Here is a 15,673-nt window from a genome sequence, read left to right as displayed (position 1 = left end):
ATTGACCTTTTTGTGTTGGGAAGTCTTTTGTTCCGCTCCTCATCGGCAACCTCCAAGGCAGCGCAGGTGCTGATCCAGGCTCTTGTCATCTCCCGCCTGGACTACTGCAACTCCCTCCTTGCTGGCGCCCCGGCTTCCGCCATCAGACCTCTGGAGCTCGTCCAGAAAGCTGCTGCTCGTCTGGTGTTCAACCTTCCCAAGTTCTCCCACACAACTTGCCTTCTCCGTTCTCTCTCACTGGCTCCCCGTAGCTGCTCGCATCCAGTTTAAGACTCTGGTGCTAGCCTACAGGGCAGTGAAAGGAACAGCTCCTTCATACCTCCAGGCTATGGTCAAGCCCTACACCCCCGGCCGACCACTTCGCTCTGCTGCCTCCAGGCGACTGGCTGCCCCGGCGCTCAGCGGCCCCTGCTTGCGATCGATGCGGTCACGGCTTTTCTCTGTTCTGGCACCTCAGTGGTGGAATGATCTCCCGACTGATGTCAGGACAGCGGAGTCGCTGCCCATCTTTCGCCGCAGGCTGAAGACCCATCTCTTGAAGAAACACTACCCGGATCCTCCCTCTTAGGACATCACCTACTCTGTCCTAGCTCTTCTGATGCTCTTGTTTTCTAATCTTTCATTTCTAATTTGTCCTTTTTTCTCATTCATCATAGTACCTAACTTATTGCACTTCTACTCTAGCTCTAGTTATGCTCTTAGCTGTTAGCAGGAAGGAAATGCGCTTACGATTTCTTGTGACCTGAAGTTCTTTTATCTACCTTTTGTTGAACACACTTATTGTAAGTCGCTTTGGATAAAAGTGTCTGCTAAATGATCGTAATGTAATCATCGGTCTCCTGCTGGGTGTGGCCTATAGGACAATCAGCCAAGTGTGGATACAGCTTCACAGCTTTGGTCGCCATCCATTTTTACTCTGAACATTTTTGTTTTGGGAAGTCATAAATCCTGAACTCTTGAGATTTGAGTTTGTGACTCATCGGGCAAGTCGATCAGCTCCAGTCCACATTCTTCTCTCAAACAGCAGCCAACTGGACAACTCGGCAGTATTAATACATTGACTAGTAAATACAGTGATGAGGTGTGTGTGTACTTGGGGTATATGTTTCTGTGCTGCCCCATGGGAGCAATACACCCATTATGTTTGACCCTTTCATCTCATGTTACTTTGCATTGCCTCGCTCTCTCTCTCTCTCTCATGTAACAATGTCAGATTTGGTCGTGAGGCCTTTGACGGCACACTGCCACCTGGTGATAGAAAGAGAACATTACATAACGGACTACAAAATGTTTATCCATCCATTAGACCTCGTGAAGTACTGTTTATTATTTCAGCTTAACTCGTCTACATCTGCTTTTATTCCTCAATCGTTAATTCAATCAGTAGTTTGTCTCTTCACATGTATGTCTAGATAGAGTTGCTTGTTATGTAAACTCTTCTTACGTGTGCAGAATGTGTGAACTGTAGTTTATAGTAGCCATGACTATTTTTATTATTGGAAATAAACGGACTTATTTGTGTTACTTTGTGTTTGACGGCTTCCATCCTGCTGAAGATCAAAGCCCAGATTCTGTGCAATGTAGCTTGTTGCCATGTTTGAATTCAAACCAGACAAACAGAAATGATTCATACAGCACAAATTGTTTATTAGGATTCGTTCCTCGTGACAGACGTGAGCTATTATCCCACACAGCTGATCCAACACCTTTTTATCTTTTTGCTTACTTAGCTACAGTGTTTGTTATTATACAACAACCACGTCGATCACAAAACACCGACACAGAGGAATCAGCACGGGCGACACTCACTGACGAGTCCTGTGATGGAGGGTGTGACATGTGACTGACAGCTCAGCTTGAAGGTGAATTCTGAGGCTCAAGATTCTGTACAAAATACACTCGCCTGCAGTTTAAAATGGCGTCGGAAAAATTAAAGAGCAGTGATGATACACACACACACACACACGTTTTAATTTCTCCTTACAAACTAAATCATTTAAACTAGGGATGGCTTCTTAGGCCGCTGTTATAATACTGGAGTCGGCGTCATCGTCCAACATGTCCACCGTCTTCATTAGCCTTTAAAGTTCTTTGATTAATAACGAGAATACTATTTCTGTTGCGTCCCATGATGTAAGGTGCTGCTATAATAAGTGTTTAGTTGATTATCCTCTGTGATGCAAAGCGAGAGCCATCCCTGTTTAAATAGACTGGATACTTTTAATGCGATGCAAAGGGAGAACCTCTAACAGGAACATGAAGCAAGAAAGTGAATGTACATCCAGTAAAAACAAATCAAATGCAGGTTTGTGTGATAATAAAACGCTGCACACACACACACACACACACACACAGGCGCCTGACGCTTCATTAACGCGATTCAAATGTTATGCTTTTGAAACCCGGGGTGTTGAGGCTTTGACCTTTGACCTTTGTGGTCTGGAGCCATCTTGTCGTCGTGTAAATGTTCCTACATGTGATGATGGGCTGTCACACCATGATGTCATATAAACATTCATATGTAGTTACACATACATGTTTTTAACTGTAAAGTGTTACCAAATATACAACAGTGTTTTTTTTTACTGCGTGTTTCTAAGCACGCGTGTCGCTGCGACACTCCACTTCTTCTTTTGTTTCAATACAAACACTCAGATCTAACCACAGACTGAGAGAGGGGAACTTCACAATGAACTGTGCTTGTCGGTCAGCATGTTACTGCTGGAACACAGAGGGGCCTGTTACACACACACACACACACACACACACACACACACACAAACTCTGTACAGCAAAGTACAACAGCAATACTACAGTCACACTACGGCGTCCCACTGCGCTGCGGAGATAGTTACACTCCAACAAGAAACGTGTTTTACCTCATCAATATCCATCACAGGTCATTCTGATAATACACACACATACACACACACACACACACGCACACACACACACTTGTAGCTTTGGCTAACATAGTATCTAGTGGCAGTGAGAAAGCGAGCAGGCTTTTGCATCGCGGTGCTCCTCAGACTTTGCTTGTTTTTAAAGTACCGTACCTAATCTGACGCTGGCTGCTATAGAGTCTACAGCAACACACACTAACCACTAAAGGGCACCGCGGGATACTGGGGAAACACACATGACGTGTTGCCATGACAGCAGGGCTGAGCATCGGGGGGGTGGGGCACGGGCTTCTTTTAATTCAACCCCTTCATTAGACAATAAAGTGAATGAGTTCAATTTAAATGTGCAAACTAAGAACAAGCTAACTGCTCTCCTACGCAGAATCAAGCCGATCTGACTCCCTGTGCATGTTCTCTCTAGTCCCTTCATGTGGAACCAAACCTTCTCCTCCTCAAACTCTTATTGTTAGATCTGTACGACTGTCAGATCGTCAAACTGAAGAGCTGCGTGTGTGTGTGTGTGGGGGGGGGGGGGACGAGATCGACCACTTTAAAGTGCACTGTTGATCTTTTATTCTGCAGCCCTGCTTGGTTAGGAGCTCTCTGATTCTAGATGCCTGTTATGTCTTTAATGTGACACCAAACAAACATCAACCAGAGACCAGGAGAGAAGCGGATCCTCCAAAGGACCCACGACCCCAAAACCGTGGCTGGAGTATCATTTTTCTACCGACGTAACTATATCAACCATGATGGCGCTCAAACACAAATGATTTACCTACAACGTGGTGACTGAAGCCTGCTAGAGTCTCGGATGACGCAACGTGAAGTCCTAAAGGCTTCTATCACGCTGGTTTTGGTCTCTTAGACACACAGTGGCCGGTACGTGACTTTACATAGACAGAGACACACACACACACACAATCAGACCCGGGCGTCTCAGATTTCTTTAGGAAGTCATAATGCATCAATCTGACCGACGAGGGAACCGGAAACAAACTGTGCCTGAGCCGAAACTCAGGGAAACACAGCCAGAGTGGGTTTGATGCAAAGGAGGAGGACACACACTCTGAGAGGAAAGAACCATCAGATGAGCTCAATGGCCTAATTTGAAATATGAAGCAATGAATCACCGGCAAATATGAGTAAGAAAGCAGCCTGGAGAGAGAGAGAGAGAGAGAGAGAGAGAAGGTGACTGCTGGGAGAAGAAGAAGAAGAAGAAGAGGATCAAAGAGCAACCTGGTGTCACCTCTACAGAATCAGAAGTGCCACGACTTCTTTGTGGTCAAATTGTGTCTGAGACCTGAATGAAATCAGGGGAAAGTTGGGATCATTTGTAAAGATCCACAAAAGTGTGTGAGTGTGAGCTCTCGCATCATAACTCAACAACAAAGAGGATCTCACCCTATGAAGCCTCAGACCGCGGCCTCTCGGCTCCAAACATGACTCAGGTATCAGCGGAGCAGTTTACTTTTGCGTGTAGATGCTGATTTAGCAGAAATGTGCGACGCCTCACTCGCTAATCCTTCAGTGGCGGCAGAATCTGCTTCCTGTCAGCACTCTGTGCCGCCAGATAGATCAGGGCAATAGCGCTACACGAAAGCAGAAGACATCTTTTACATTGTACTTTGGAGGAGGGGGGGCAGGCTCCCCCAAAAATACACACACAGGGACACACACACACACAAACACACACACACCACCCAGGCTAGACTCCAAGCATTCTGTCTATATTTGCGGTGAATGTGTGAAACGTGACGGGTGTGATGAGAGAGCCAGTTGTTTCCCCGTCCTGTCCCTCAGACCGTCCTGTCCCTCAGACCGGGCGGGGCCGTCAGAGCTTGTGCAGGGGGATGACAGGAGGAGGAGGAGGAGGAGGAGGTGCGGCTCATTTCTCCTGCAGGAGGGCGGGGATGTTGATATTCCAGCCGATGGCCTGTCGGTCGAAGCCGCAGGTGAACAGGTTGCAGGAGGCGTTGTCTTCACACCAGGCTGAGCAGCAGACCATTCGCCTGTGACCCTGAACAACAACAACAACAACAACAACAGCAGCATCAGGGACATGAGCTGTCCTGTGGCATTGAACTGATACTGGTAAACTACTTCTACTAATCTTAGCAAAACAAGTACAAAGTGACATCAGGGACACAGAAGCGGCCACAGCCCTGCAGACGTGAACATGCAGGAGTCCCCACCTGTCTGTTGCTGCGCGGGAGTCGAGCCAGTCGCACCCCTGACATGTCAAACAGCCGGACCTGCCGATTGTCGTGAGGAAGAGCAATGATTTTTTGGTTCACCGACACGCTGATCCTGCACGGAGGAAGAAGAAGAGGAAACATTCATAATCAACCACAACAACAGTCAACATCCAGCTTGCTTTGCATGTGTGCTGCTGAATGACACATGTGGGATATAAATGTCTAGGATCAATCATGTGTGTACAGTTCACAGACCTGTTAACTGCGGAGTCGGTGCGGATGGTTGCTATGGGCGACCTCATGTTCTTTAGGTCCCACACCTTGACAGTCCGGTCGTCGCTCCCAGAGACCACGTTGTCTCCCACCGTGAACACAGCGGACGTCACCGTGCTGCAGAGAGGCGGGAAAAGTTACCACAGTGGACTGGAACACGTGACTGAGAGGGTTTGTTTTGTTCATGCAGACTGCAATGACTTCATTTACAAGTTCATGTAGTCTCAGAGAGAAGTGAGACAGTTCTGACATCATCGCCTACTGGCTGGGCAAAAACAATGTACAAACCACAACTACAAGATATAAAAGGGACAGAGGGAGGGAGGGAGAGAGGCATGGCGTGTGTGTGTGTGTGTGTGTGTGTGTCAGACTAACTCGGTGTGTCCCTGAAACACATTGACAGAGTGAATGGACGGGTCTCTGAAGTCCCACAGTCTGAAGGTTGTGTCTCTGGATGAGGTGACCACCAGACGCTGGGTGGGGTGTGTACAGCAGTGGGTCAGCTCCTGGTCGTGGCCTGAACACACACACACACACACACACACACACATAATTCACTCCCTTCACTCCCACACACTTCCTTCCAGTCCTTCCTGTTTTTCCTCTCTTCAAATTATTTGTCTAGAACTGTATTTTCTTTTCTGTTCATTTTCTCTCCATATCCTCATGTTGTATTTGTTGTCGTATCAGCAGGCCTATTCTATATGGCCGCCCTGATCCAAGGAAAATAAAAACACACAAACATCTCCAGCTGAACAACCCTGGGCTTAATTTTGATCATGAACATGCTGCTCATCCTACCAGTGAGTGAGTGGACGAGCTCTGACGTCTCCACGTCATACAGGTTGGCGGCTCGGTCCCAGGAGGCCGTCACCACCTGCTTGCCCCCCACCAGCCAGTCAGCGGCGATAACCACGCCCTGATGGCTGCGCAACGTGGTGGTGGCCACGCGCACCGAGGGGCAGTCGTTGGGACCCTCGGCCTCGCCGTCGGCTTCGTCCTTGTCGGAGAAGTCCACGTCTTCTTCACAGGGCGTCTGCTGCTGTCAGGGGAGGGAGGCAAAGAAGATAAGAAAGGGAGACACAACTATTCCAGCCCATAGATGAATGTAGGTGAACAGTGCTGATCGTTCTCACGCTGATGTCTGCGGCGGGCTGCGGTGTTGGCAGCTGCACCATGTATCTCCAGATGTGAGCCGTCTGATCTCCAGAGGCTTAGAAGCACAGAGAGAAGACAGTGAGAACAAGAACAAAGTGTTATTTTCTTTATCTTCTCATACAACTCTGTCCTTTTCCTTCTCTTGTCCATGTTCAGTGTTGTGCACACAATGACATCACTGCCATTTGTTTAATTATTTAATCTAAAATGTTACATCCACACTCAGAAGCAAAGTGTCAGTTTGTCAGTTTCATCTACATGTTTTTTATTTGAAGGGTACCAACACTTTGAAGGTACTTTTGGTTACGTGTTCTCTCCTGGATCCTTTCCTTGATCCGTTCCTGTGGGTCTTGCAGGTTTGGCACAGCTCATACTTATTATCCTCTATTTGGGTCTACACAGACAGCTGTCCAGGGTAGCATGAGGCTACGGGCGCTACAGTGCATGAATGTGAAACAGCTGCTGCCCTCATGGATGTGGAGTCACAGATTTCATGGCGGCTCACCTGTTAACGCCATCTGTTCAGTTGGGTGGAACTTGATGGAGTTGACTGCAGAGAAAGACACACACACACACACACACACACACACACAGGGTCGACGTTATTACTTATCTCACATTTCACATCCTATGGATTCACTTGACATGAAAACCCCAAATGTGTTTTCTCAGGCTGCCATTTAGCAAAACCACCGCAAATATAAAAGACTTGAATGTGTGTGTGTGCTGCCTTTAATTTAAGTTAAAGTTATAACAGTAAAGATGTTTATTTAGTGTACATTGGTTTGTACTAATGGCGCCCTCTGCTGACAAGGAGGGGTAACGTTCTATGTTTCTCACAGTCAATCCACGTCACCTGAGCAGAGGTCTAATCAGCGAGAACAATGAAAGGCACCTGTGTGAAAGAGTCTCAGTGGAGCTCAGACTCAGAGTCAGAGTCAGACACCGGGAGGAGTTGTGCATGTTGCTAGCTGAACATTAGCTTGATGCGCTTCTTCTGCCTTGGAGACTATTTGTCTGTGAGTAACTGATTGTGTTGTGAGTGTTATATGTTATAGTATGTATGTATGTTTTATGTACTTTTCTTTGTTATGTTACAGTTTTACCATACCAAACTATCTACAAGATTCAAGAAAAGTAAGATTCAAGAAAAGTAAGCCTTGTTTCGATTATTGAGGAGTACCTTTGGTTAGCTTGTTAGCTGGCAGCCTAGCTTTATGAAAGAGAACAACCGCTGCAAGAGCAGTACAGTATGTCAAAATATTAATATAAACCCAAGCGGTGTTGAGGCTTCATGTTTCTTGCATTTGTGCCAGCAGCAGCAGCAGCGTTGTTGTTGTTTGAGCTAAAGAACTTTAGATTCACTCTTCCAAAAGCACAATATGAGTGAACACATGTATTTATATGAATGTGTATTTCTATACCTGATCCTTGATGGCCCAAATACTTGAGAAGACACTTCCCCGTCTCAATGCTCCACAGCATTGCAGTGTGATCTATAGGGAGATGTTATGAAAACATTAAAATCAGAAATCTACATGAATGAGCCTGTTTTCTACTAACAATGACCCCAAATGAACATTTATTGCTTCACTTTACTCATTAGGCGTCTTTAGAATACAAATACTCTGACAGAATGGAGTATAAAGTCAAAAACAACAAGAGTCTGTAGAGTTTAAAGGAATTAAAGTGAGAGTGAACCTGCAGATGCGGTTCCCAGCACCACAGGTTGTGTCCTGGTGACGCTGAGGTCCCAGATGCCGTCCCTGTGGCCAGCATACTCTCTGACCAGCTGACACACCGCTCTGGACGTGGTCGCTTTGAAACTGGACACAATCTGGCAAACACCACAGTCGCATTAACACAGACAGCCTGAGATCCAGGTGATGTACGGCGCCTATCAGGGTTCCTTCACATGCTCCTTCTCTGATCTGCATCATTTTACTTTTGTGTGGATGTGAATGTGAGTTTTGTTTATTGTTTTATCGCCAATTGATGTAAGTTTTGTCAGTTAAGGACTGGAAACATGGGCCTTTCAGGATGAGGACTCTGTTGTGCTGTACTTAAATTTAACTATCAAAACAATTCTAAATTATACATGATCTTATTGAGAAAATATCCCCATTGACCTTTAATCATCTTAAATACAGTGGGAAGCCAGAACGTATCAAGTTAAAGACTTATCCTAATCTCCCCACACTCCACACTGAAAGCGAGTCAAGTCATTTTCCAGAGCCGTGTAGGAACCCTGGTCTGATCAAGGGAGGAAGCAGGGTCAGCAGAACTGAGGATCATTGAGGAGCTGGTCAGCAGGGTCCTTAAAGTAGGCCATGGCTAAGAAGCTTTAGGTTCACGCTGGCATTATTCATATCAGAGCTGGGTTCATGAGTATTTACCACAAAAACTAAACATTCTTAACCTCCTTCTCAGCACCGGGGGACAGGAGCGCGTTCACAGACAGCGCTCGTCTTCGCTGTGCCTCCCATGATCCAAAACGACACTAAAATCTACCGGCAACTACTTTAGAACCCAGATCTGGTATCAAAACAAATGCAGATACATTGAGTATCAGTAGAGGATACTGTAGTTATCAAACAAGGATTACTGTAAAGGCAAAACTGCAAAAAAGAAAAAGAATCTAGAGAGGGGATAAAGAATAATGAGTTATGGTGAGTCTGAAAAAATAAACAATAATTGTTATCAAACTTGTCAACAGCCCATCAGGTCAAGGTGTTTACATTAAAGATGGGGATGATACAAACTGGACTCTTGGTTCGCTTTGGACACAGACCACTAAACAAGTTCCAACTGAAAGGAAGCAGGACAGCATTAAGAACATCAAACAGTACAAACCTCAGTCTGCGTAGACTTGCATTCAACACTTTAACAGACTACATCACACTGTCGGTACGATTGATACCGCTGTATGATGAAGGCTACGACTACAAAGCATGGAGGGAACCGGGGGATTGCTGGTTGTTAGCAAGCGGCGTGGTCGGCAGCTCTGGATTACACTGGACCAAATGAATGAGTTATGATGAGATGAGGATTCACTCATGAATCTGTGTGTCTTTGCTTCTGCGGTGTACGACGTTCTGAGCCGTCTGGGTGAATTTCAATGTTAGCGCCAACTTGTTCGTGTTAACACTGGAACAAGAGGCTACATTTAAAGCTAAAGGCTTACAAAAAAGGCAAACCGCTGCAAAATAAGCTTTAAAGACTGGCCGAGGGGCGAACCTAACGCACCCAGCAGCTAGTGGCCTACAGCGTGTAGGGTTGGTGTGCAGTCTGTCATTGCCACATCAGGATTTTGCTTGTTTTCAATCCGCCATGAAAATGTGCAGGAGTATTAACTTCATAGTAGATGAGTTCTGCTACATGGAGGGAGAAGACTTACAGACTAAAGGCATTCTCTTATTGTTAAGCTTTATGTTGTTTCCTCGCTGAAACCTTCTAGGACCTCAGCGAGTGCCGACTGCACATGGCTCTGAATTTTGAACTGAACATGAAATTAAAACGGGGACATCAAAATGAAAGTGGGGGGGAGATGTGGTTTAACAGATTTTGCACAATGTAATGAAGCACTCAGAACACTGGCAGCTCATCCAGGTGATTTGCTGTGATCACCGGTCAGTGAGGTACAGAAAGATACAAAATCTGATATGGCTCCACTTTTCAACAGACCACACACTGATGGAACAATGTTGATCGAACGCAGCCGACCAATGCCCTTCAGCCTTGATTCTACATTGATCAAGGCACAGAAGAAGCATTTCGGGTGACGGCTGCTCGGTGTTAAAGATGGCTACATGGTGTACCATTATGCAAAGGCTGTCAAATGTAGCTCAATGAAAACCAAATGGGAGCAACTGAAAAAAGTTAGTGAGATAACAAATTAATGTTTTGTTTTTTTTATCTCACACAGAAATGAATATATGAACTCAAAATCCTACATTTGAATGACCAAGTGCCTTGGGGAGGGAGTGTCCACCCCCTGGCTGGGCTGTTCATGCATATTGGCACACAAGGGGGGGGAGAAATCAACAAGTTACCCATGAGTCTCCACCCCACAACTCCCAACTGGTTACGCTGAAGTTTCTGGATCCACCTACTCTGGCATGGCAAGAATTTGAACGTGGCTGAGAGCGAAAAAGGTGAAAAAAAAGAACAGCAATTCTTTTCTTGAACTTTTTCAAAAGACACATTATATGAAAATGGAGAGCAAGAAAACACAGAAGCCTCGGTCAATCAGCAAATGTAAACACACCAAGTCAACCGATCATGCTCTTGATACAACAGACAGCTTTTCACCACAACATGTCTAACAACCATCAGTGTTCTCTAATAATAACTGAGCAACCTTTGCATGTCCGAAGGTGGACCTATAGTTCTTACAGAGTTAAACACTTGTGAGCCTCTTTAAGTCTGTCAGTATAAAGAGCAGCAGGCTGAAGACATGGAGCAGCATGTACCTTGCTTGTAGAGGCCTTGTAGGTCGTCTTTAGTTTTTGGGACAGTTGGCTCGTGCTGTGACTTGCTGTAATATAATGAGACACAGACAAATATTTAAGGTGAGCGTTTACGAGATGCTACTTTCAAATATTCATTCAGGGCGTGAGATGAATGAAACATGACTGCGTCTCACCTTTTGTTTTAAGGGCTCCTTTGGCCAAATCTGCCCCTTCAAAGGTCTGTCCTTCTGCAGCCAAGCGGTCGTTCAGCGTTTCAATTTCTCTGCGCACTGAGAGTCAAACAGGTCGCATGTTGTTAGAGTAAAGGAAGGTGTATTCACTTTCCACAGAAGTTCAATCTCACCTAGTCGCACAATGAGTTTAGCTTAAATGAAAAATAAGATTAGAATTAAAAAAGGCCGTCAAAGATCTGGATGGTAATCTGGACCATTGCTGTTTACTAATGTAAAGACTTTTGGTGCGTGCGGACTCACATTCCAGATTTTCTATGTAGAGGTTCTCAAACTCCCTCTCAATCTGACCGAACAGGTCCAGCAGATTGCTCCTCAGGGACAGCGGCAGTTTGGAGTCCTGCAGAGGAGGGATGACACGCACACACAGGGTTTATTGTTGGGGAGAGGTAGCTTACAGTGGAATACATGTCAGGCATCATCATCATCATCATCATCAGACTGGGTGAGCAACATCAACTAATAAGTATCACAAAGACAAACACTAAACACTACACTAACCAGATACAACAACATTCTGTCATAGAGGCTTGTTACTTCAATGGCTTTCACTTTGCTTTCTTACAATCTTGATCAGACCCATCCTCAACATTGACCCTTATAAATTGCTTCCTCTGATGTGGAACACACACTTTACATGGGAACAGCTCCATCACAAACCCCCACAAGCTAATTGTGCCTTAAAGCAAGAACAACTTGCAACTGCTGTGGCAAAGACAGACTGTGGAAAAAAACCTTTTTAGACTTGTCTGTGCAAACACTGCACTCAGAAACGACACATTGAGGTCACATATTACAATAGTTACAACACAGGCGCTATTAATTTCACGATCATAGATTTGAAGTCAGTGTTTTGTGAAATACTCTGGGCATTACTTACAACATGACACATGTGAATAGCTCTATTAGAGTATTAAAGGAATGAAGTCAGTGGGCAGATTCCTCACTGTGCATATTTCCTCCATGCTGTGCTTTGCTTGTGGCTGTATTTGCTGAAGGACTCGGTGAAGTGAGACGTTATCATTCACAGGCTAATGTTGGGAGCAGAAAGGTTTGCGCTCCAGTGAACACAGGATAACTGCGCTGAGAGGACTGGCAGAGCGGCTTGAGGGCAGAGAACCCGTCTGTAGTATAAAGCCTGCTGACACACGCCACAACGCACTGTATGGAGGAATGCAATAGGTTCACTTTAGAACGTGTGTGAGTGTTTGATCTGAACTCAGGAGGCAACAAATAAGTGCAGTCGAAACATCAAGTCTGTGTGCGGTTTCCTGGAATCAAAAACAGCAGGAAACGACCATAAAGCACAAGGGTTTCTGGGTAGGAGCGATGAGATTGTGTCATCTTGTAGCCGGCAGCTTCGTGTGTTTAGAAATAGGCAGTAGTGAGGGCAAAGTCAGAACAGGATCTCGCGTCGCTCCTTCGTGTGTTTATTAGAAGTGAAAGTAGCAGAAGGAGATCATGGCGACGAAAGCTTGGTCCAACAGAGCAGCGGCAACATGCAACATACTCACTAAGACTCTGTTACTGATGAAGTAACATCAGTACAATCTGGCATGTTGGATGGATCAGCAGCAGGACTTTCATCAAACACCTCCAGAACTGCCCCAACCCCCACACAATACACACTATGAGCTCTAATCCAGTCTTTACTACGCTGGTGCTTTACTCAAACTAACTCTCACAACTATTTGTTGTGTTACACTACTGAAACCTAGACGCCTGAAACTTACCTCCATTCTCATGTAGGACTCCAGATTATCGGAGGACTACAACCAAAAGGACCAAAGCGGGGGGGGAAACAGTCATGAGGAAGGGATTAAAGTGTGTGTGGGTTAGAAAAGGTCCCTGCAATAAAGCGAAACCCAGAACAGGCCTACAGGGTAAAACACATGCCTCCTTTCTCTGGGCCTGTAGAACCCTGTATGATGTTGTTCCACTGCTTCATTTTGCTAATTTGACAGATGATCTGCATACGGAATGATTTTGAATTCATTTATAACAGAGTAATTGATCCAAACATGTAGGATTTACCTTTTCAGTCACGAGTGCGGGGTTGTGAGAGTTTCCATCGCTTGTTCGCTTGCAGGATTATGGACATGAATAATTTGTTGTACCAAAAGACCGGAAGACTGCAACACAGCAGTGCTTTCCATTTATCTCATGTCCGTCATACATTAAAATATTCTGAATGTCACCCAGGGCTCTTTATCAGAAGGTCTATTTATGGATTTTGAATGAATTAGGGAGAATTATGTGAAGTCGAATCAAGATGCAAGGATATCGATCGAACTCACTCGCATTGATCTTGCTGCGAGATGCAAGTGGTTGAAGCTATTGTGGATCCATCTTCTTTACACAGTGCTCTCACTACTACTTAAACCAGCAACAATATAAACTGCTACGCGCCCTCTAAACGGACGTAACCAAATTGGCTTAGGCTTACAAACGGAGTGCTTATTAGTGTGGAGAGCGATAGCAGGGCAGTGGGCTGAGGCTTACAGATTGGGTAATGCTGCAGTTAGAGCTGGGACCAAAGGAGCTGTTAGAAACTGATAATGGGAACAAATGAACTTGTGTTATTGTGAAATGAACTGGCGGTTACCTGTCCCTCCAGCATGTCTCTCTGCAGGCCCGAGCGCTCCTGTTCAGTGCTGTTGGTCCTGCGTATAGACAGGCTGTGGGACTTCCTCTTCTGCTTGGCCTGGCGGGCGGCAGCGCTGCTCCCACTCTCCACCGGCATCCCTCCTTCCAAACCTAATCGAGCCTGGTGTCTGCAAAATCAAAACAAAGGGAGCCAACTGTGAACAAAGGGTGGTCAGATGAAGTCCAGAAGGGAGGTTGGAGCTGTTCACTCATTCAATAAGTACAGTCAACAGAAAACATAAGATGATTGTAGTTGCATTTGGCATTGGTTGCAAGTGCGAATGTGTGAAATTGCCAAAGTGAGTGAGTGTGAGGCAGAGTGTCGCTGAGAAAGAGCATGCAGGCTCAGCAAACCCTCACTGGTTACTGTAACACATTGAAAGATGACTTGGAGAGGAAACGAAAGAGGAACAAACATTTTCTAGTGCTTGCAACAGAGTGTGTGCGACAGGGAGAGAAACATAGGCGACGTATGAATGGATCAGTGCTTAGTCCGGATGAAACGCTTTGCCCCTGTGGGTACACCCGTGTCCAGTAACTGCTTTGTAATACATTTTTAAATCATGAATATGAATATGACAAAGTCCCACAGTACTGTTTTGTTCATTCATAATAATCAATCTTTATAACGGCAATAATGGCTATTGTTACATATGATGGTTATACTGACCACACCTAGTGGTAATAGCACATTAAAACATTTGTATTTAGATATTCCATAAACCCCGTCAGGCTTGAATGTTTATTTATGTATCATCGCTGCTTATAAACAAACGAGTGGTCAGCCGGTGACGCAGGTTCATTTTACACTCTTGTTATTACCTCTTGTTATTTCATGCAAACGGCTGCCAAGCATGAGCTGCACACGAGTGTCGGCATGAAAGTAGTGTTACGCACGTTCATAACACAATAACGACACAGAGTACGGGTGAAGCTGGACAAAGCCCGGCGTGTGTTTGATTTGCCCTTGAACAGACACGAAAAGGTTCCTCCACATCCAAACATGAGTATCAATGGCTGCTAACCTGTTACCAACAAAGACGTTACTGCTGCTGTCACCCGCCCGAGCCTGGTAACAACCGCTATATTCGCCTTGTTTCGCAGGCGGCAGTGACTCGCTCGGTGTGACCTGAGGATGTGAGGGCACCGGGAGACGCTGCGCCGGTTGTAACGTTCTGATGGCAACAACCAGGACTGAGCAGAAAATAAAGGCATGTAAACGTTCCGCCGCTGGAAAGTGAAGGCGGACGCTGTTAGCTCGACCTGCGCGAGCGCTCAGTTAGCTGCCACTACTAAACATGCTAATAGGCTAGCGACGACACAGCTTAGAAACGATGACGTCTAACTTACCAGAAAGTTTAAAATTGTGAGGTTCTATTTCTGGATATAGTGCGAAATATGTCCTTTGCGATCATTTTCTTTAACGCGAGGCAAAGCTGCGCTGATTTAACCGAGGATCCGTGTTGACATTTGACGGGCACCGCTACATGGGATGACACAGCGAAGTCAGTTCCGGCCCCACTGTTTTCATAATAAAAGCCGATTGTCATCAATGTAATGGCAGTTTTCTTCGCAGCGATTATTCAAAGGTATTCAAATAAGTTTCTCTCCTAATAGTCAACTTTACTAGAGTTTTACGTATCACACGCAGCTCTTTGAAAGCAGATCGAGCCGCACGCAAATTAGTGTAATGCAGGTGCTGCCTGATGAATTACACCGATGACGAATGGACGAGTGGCACTTAAGTCATAGAAATGTCAAAACTTTCCATGTTGCACTCGTATTTGAGGATT

At 45.5% G+C, this 15,673-nt stretch overlaps 1 protein-coding gene across 2 annotated transcripts; it reads right to left on the bottom strand.

Annotated features, from left to right (window-relative positions):
• Window positions 1–1,623: 1,623 nt before the first annotated feature.
• On the bottom strand, window positions 1,624–15,391 carry LOC142988700 (WD repeat-containing protein 37). 2 transcript variants are annotated; one of them, XM_076137935.1, is made up of 14 exons: window positions 15,231–15,391; window positions 13,840–14,008; window positions 11,478–11,574; window positions 11,178–11,273; window positions 11,005–11,069; window positions 8,234–8,369; window positions 7,957–8,028; window positions 7,038–7,082; window positions 6,511–6,587; window positions 6,176–6,416; window positions 5,750–5,891; window positions 5,357–5,491; window positions 5,099–5,213; window positions 1,624–4,923 (listed from the first exon to the last, which is right to left on the bottom strand). In XM_076137935.1, exons 2-14 carry the CDS (start codon window positions 13,975–13,977, stop codon window positions 4,792–4,794), a joined length of 1,491 nt encoding a protein of 496 aa, XP_075994050.1. In that variant the 5' UTR covers window positions 13,978–14,008; window positions 15,231–15,391; the 3' UTR covers window positions 1,624–4,791. The 2 variants fall into 2 exon arrangements, with proteins under 2 accessions (XP_075994050.1, XP_075994051.1); XM_076137936.1 differs by having other exon boundaries at window positions 6,176–6,413.
• Window positions 15,392–15,673: the final 282 nt, after the last annotated feature.

The sequence above is a fragment of the Genypterus blacodes genome, unplaced genomic scaffold, assembly GCF_046128005.1.
Source record: "Genypterus blacodes isolate CSIRO-AG114 ecotype Tasmania unplaced genomic scaffold, CSIRO-AGI_Gbla_v1 ptg000342l_1, whole genome shotgun sequence".
NCBI lineage: Eukaryota > Metazoa > Chordata > Actinopteri > Ophidiiformes > Ophidiidae > Genypterus > Genypterus blacodes.
The sequence above is the reverse complement of the archived record's forward strand: the minus strand, read 5'-3'. Positions and strand labels throughout refer to the sequence as shown.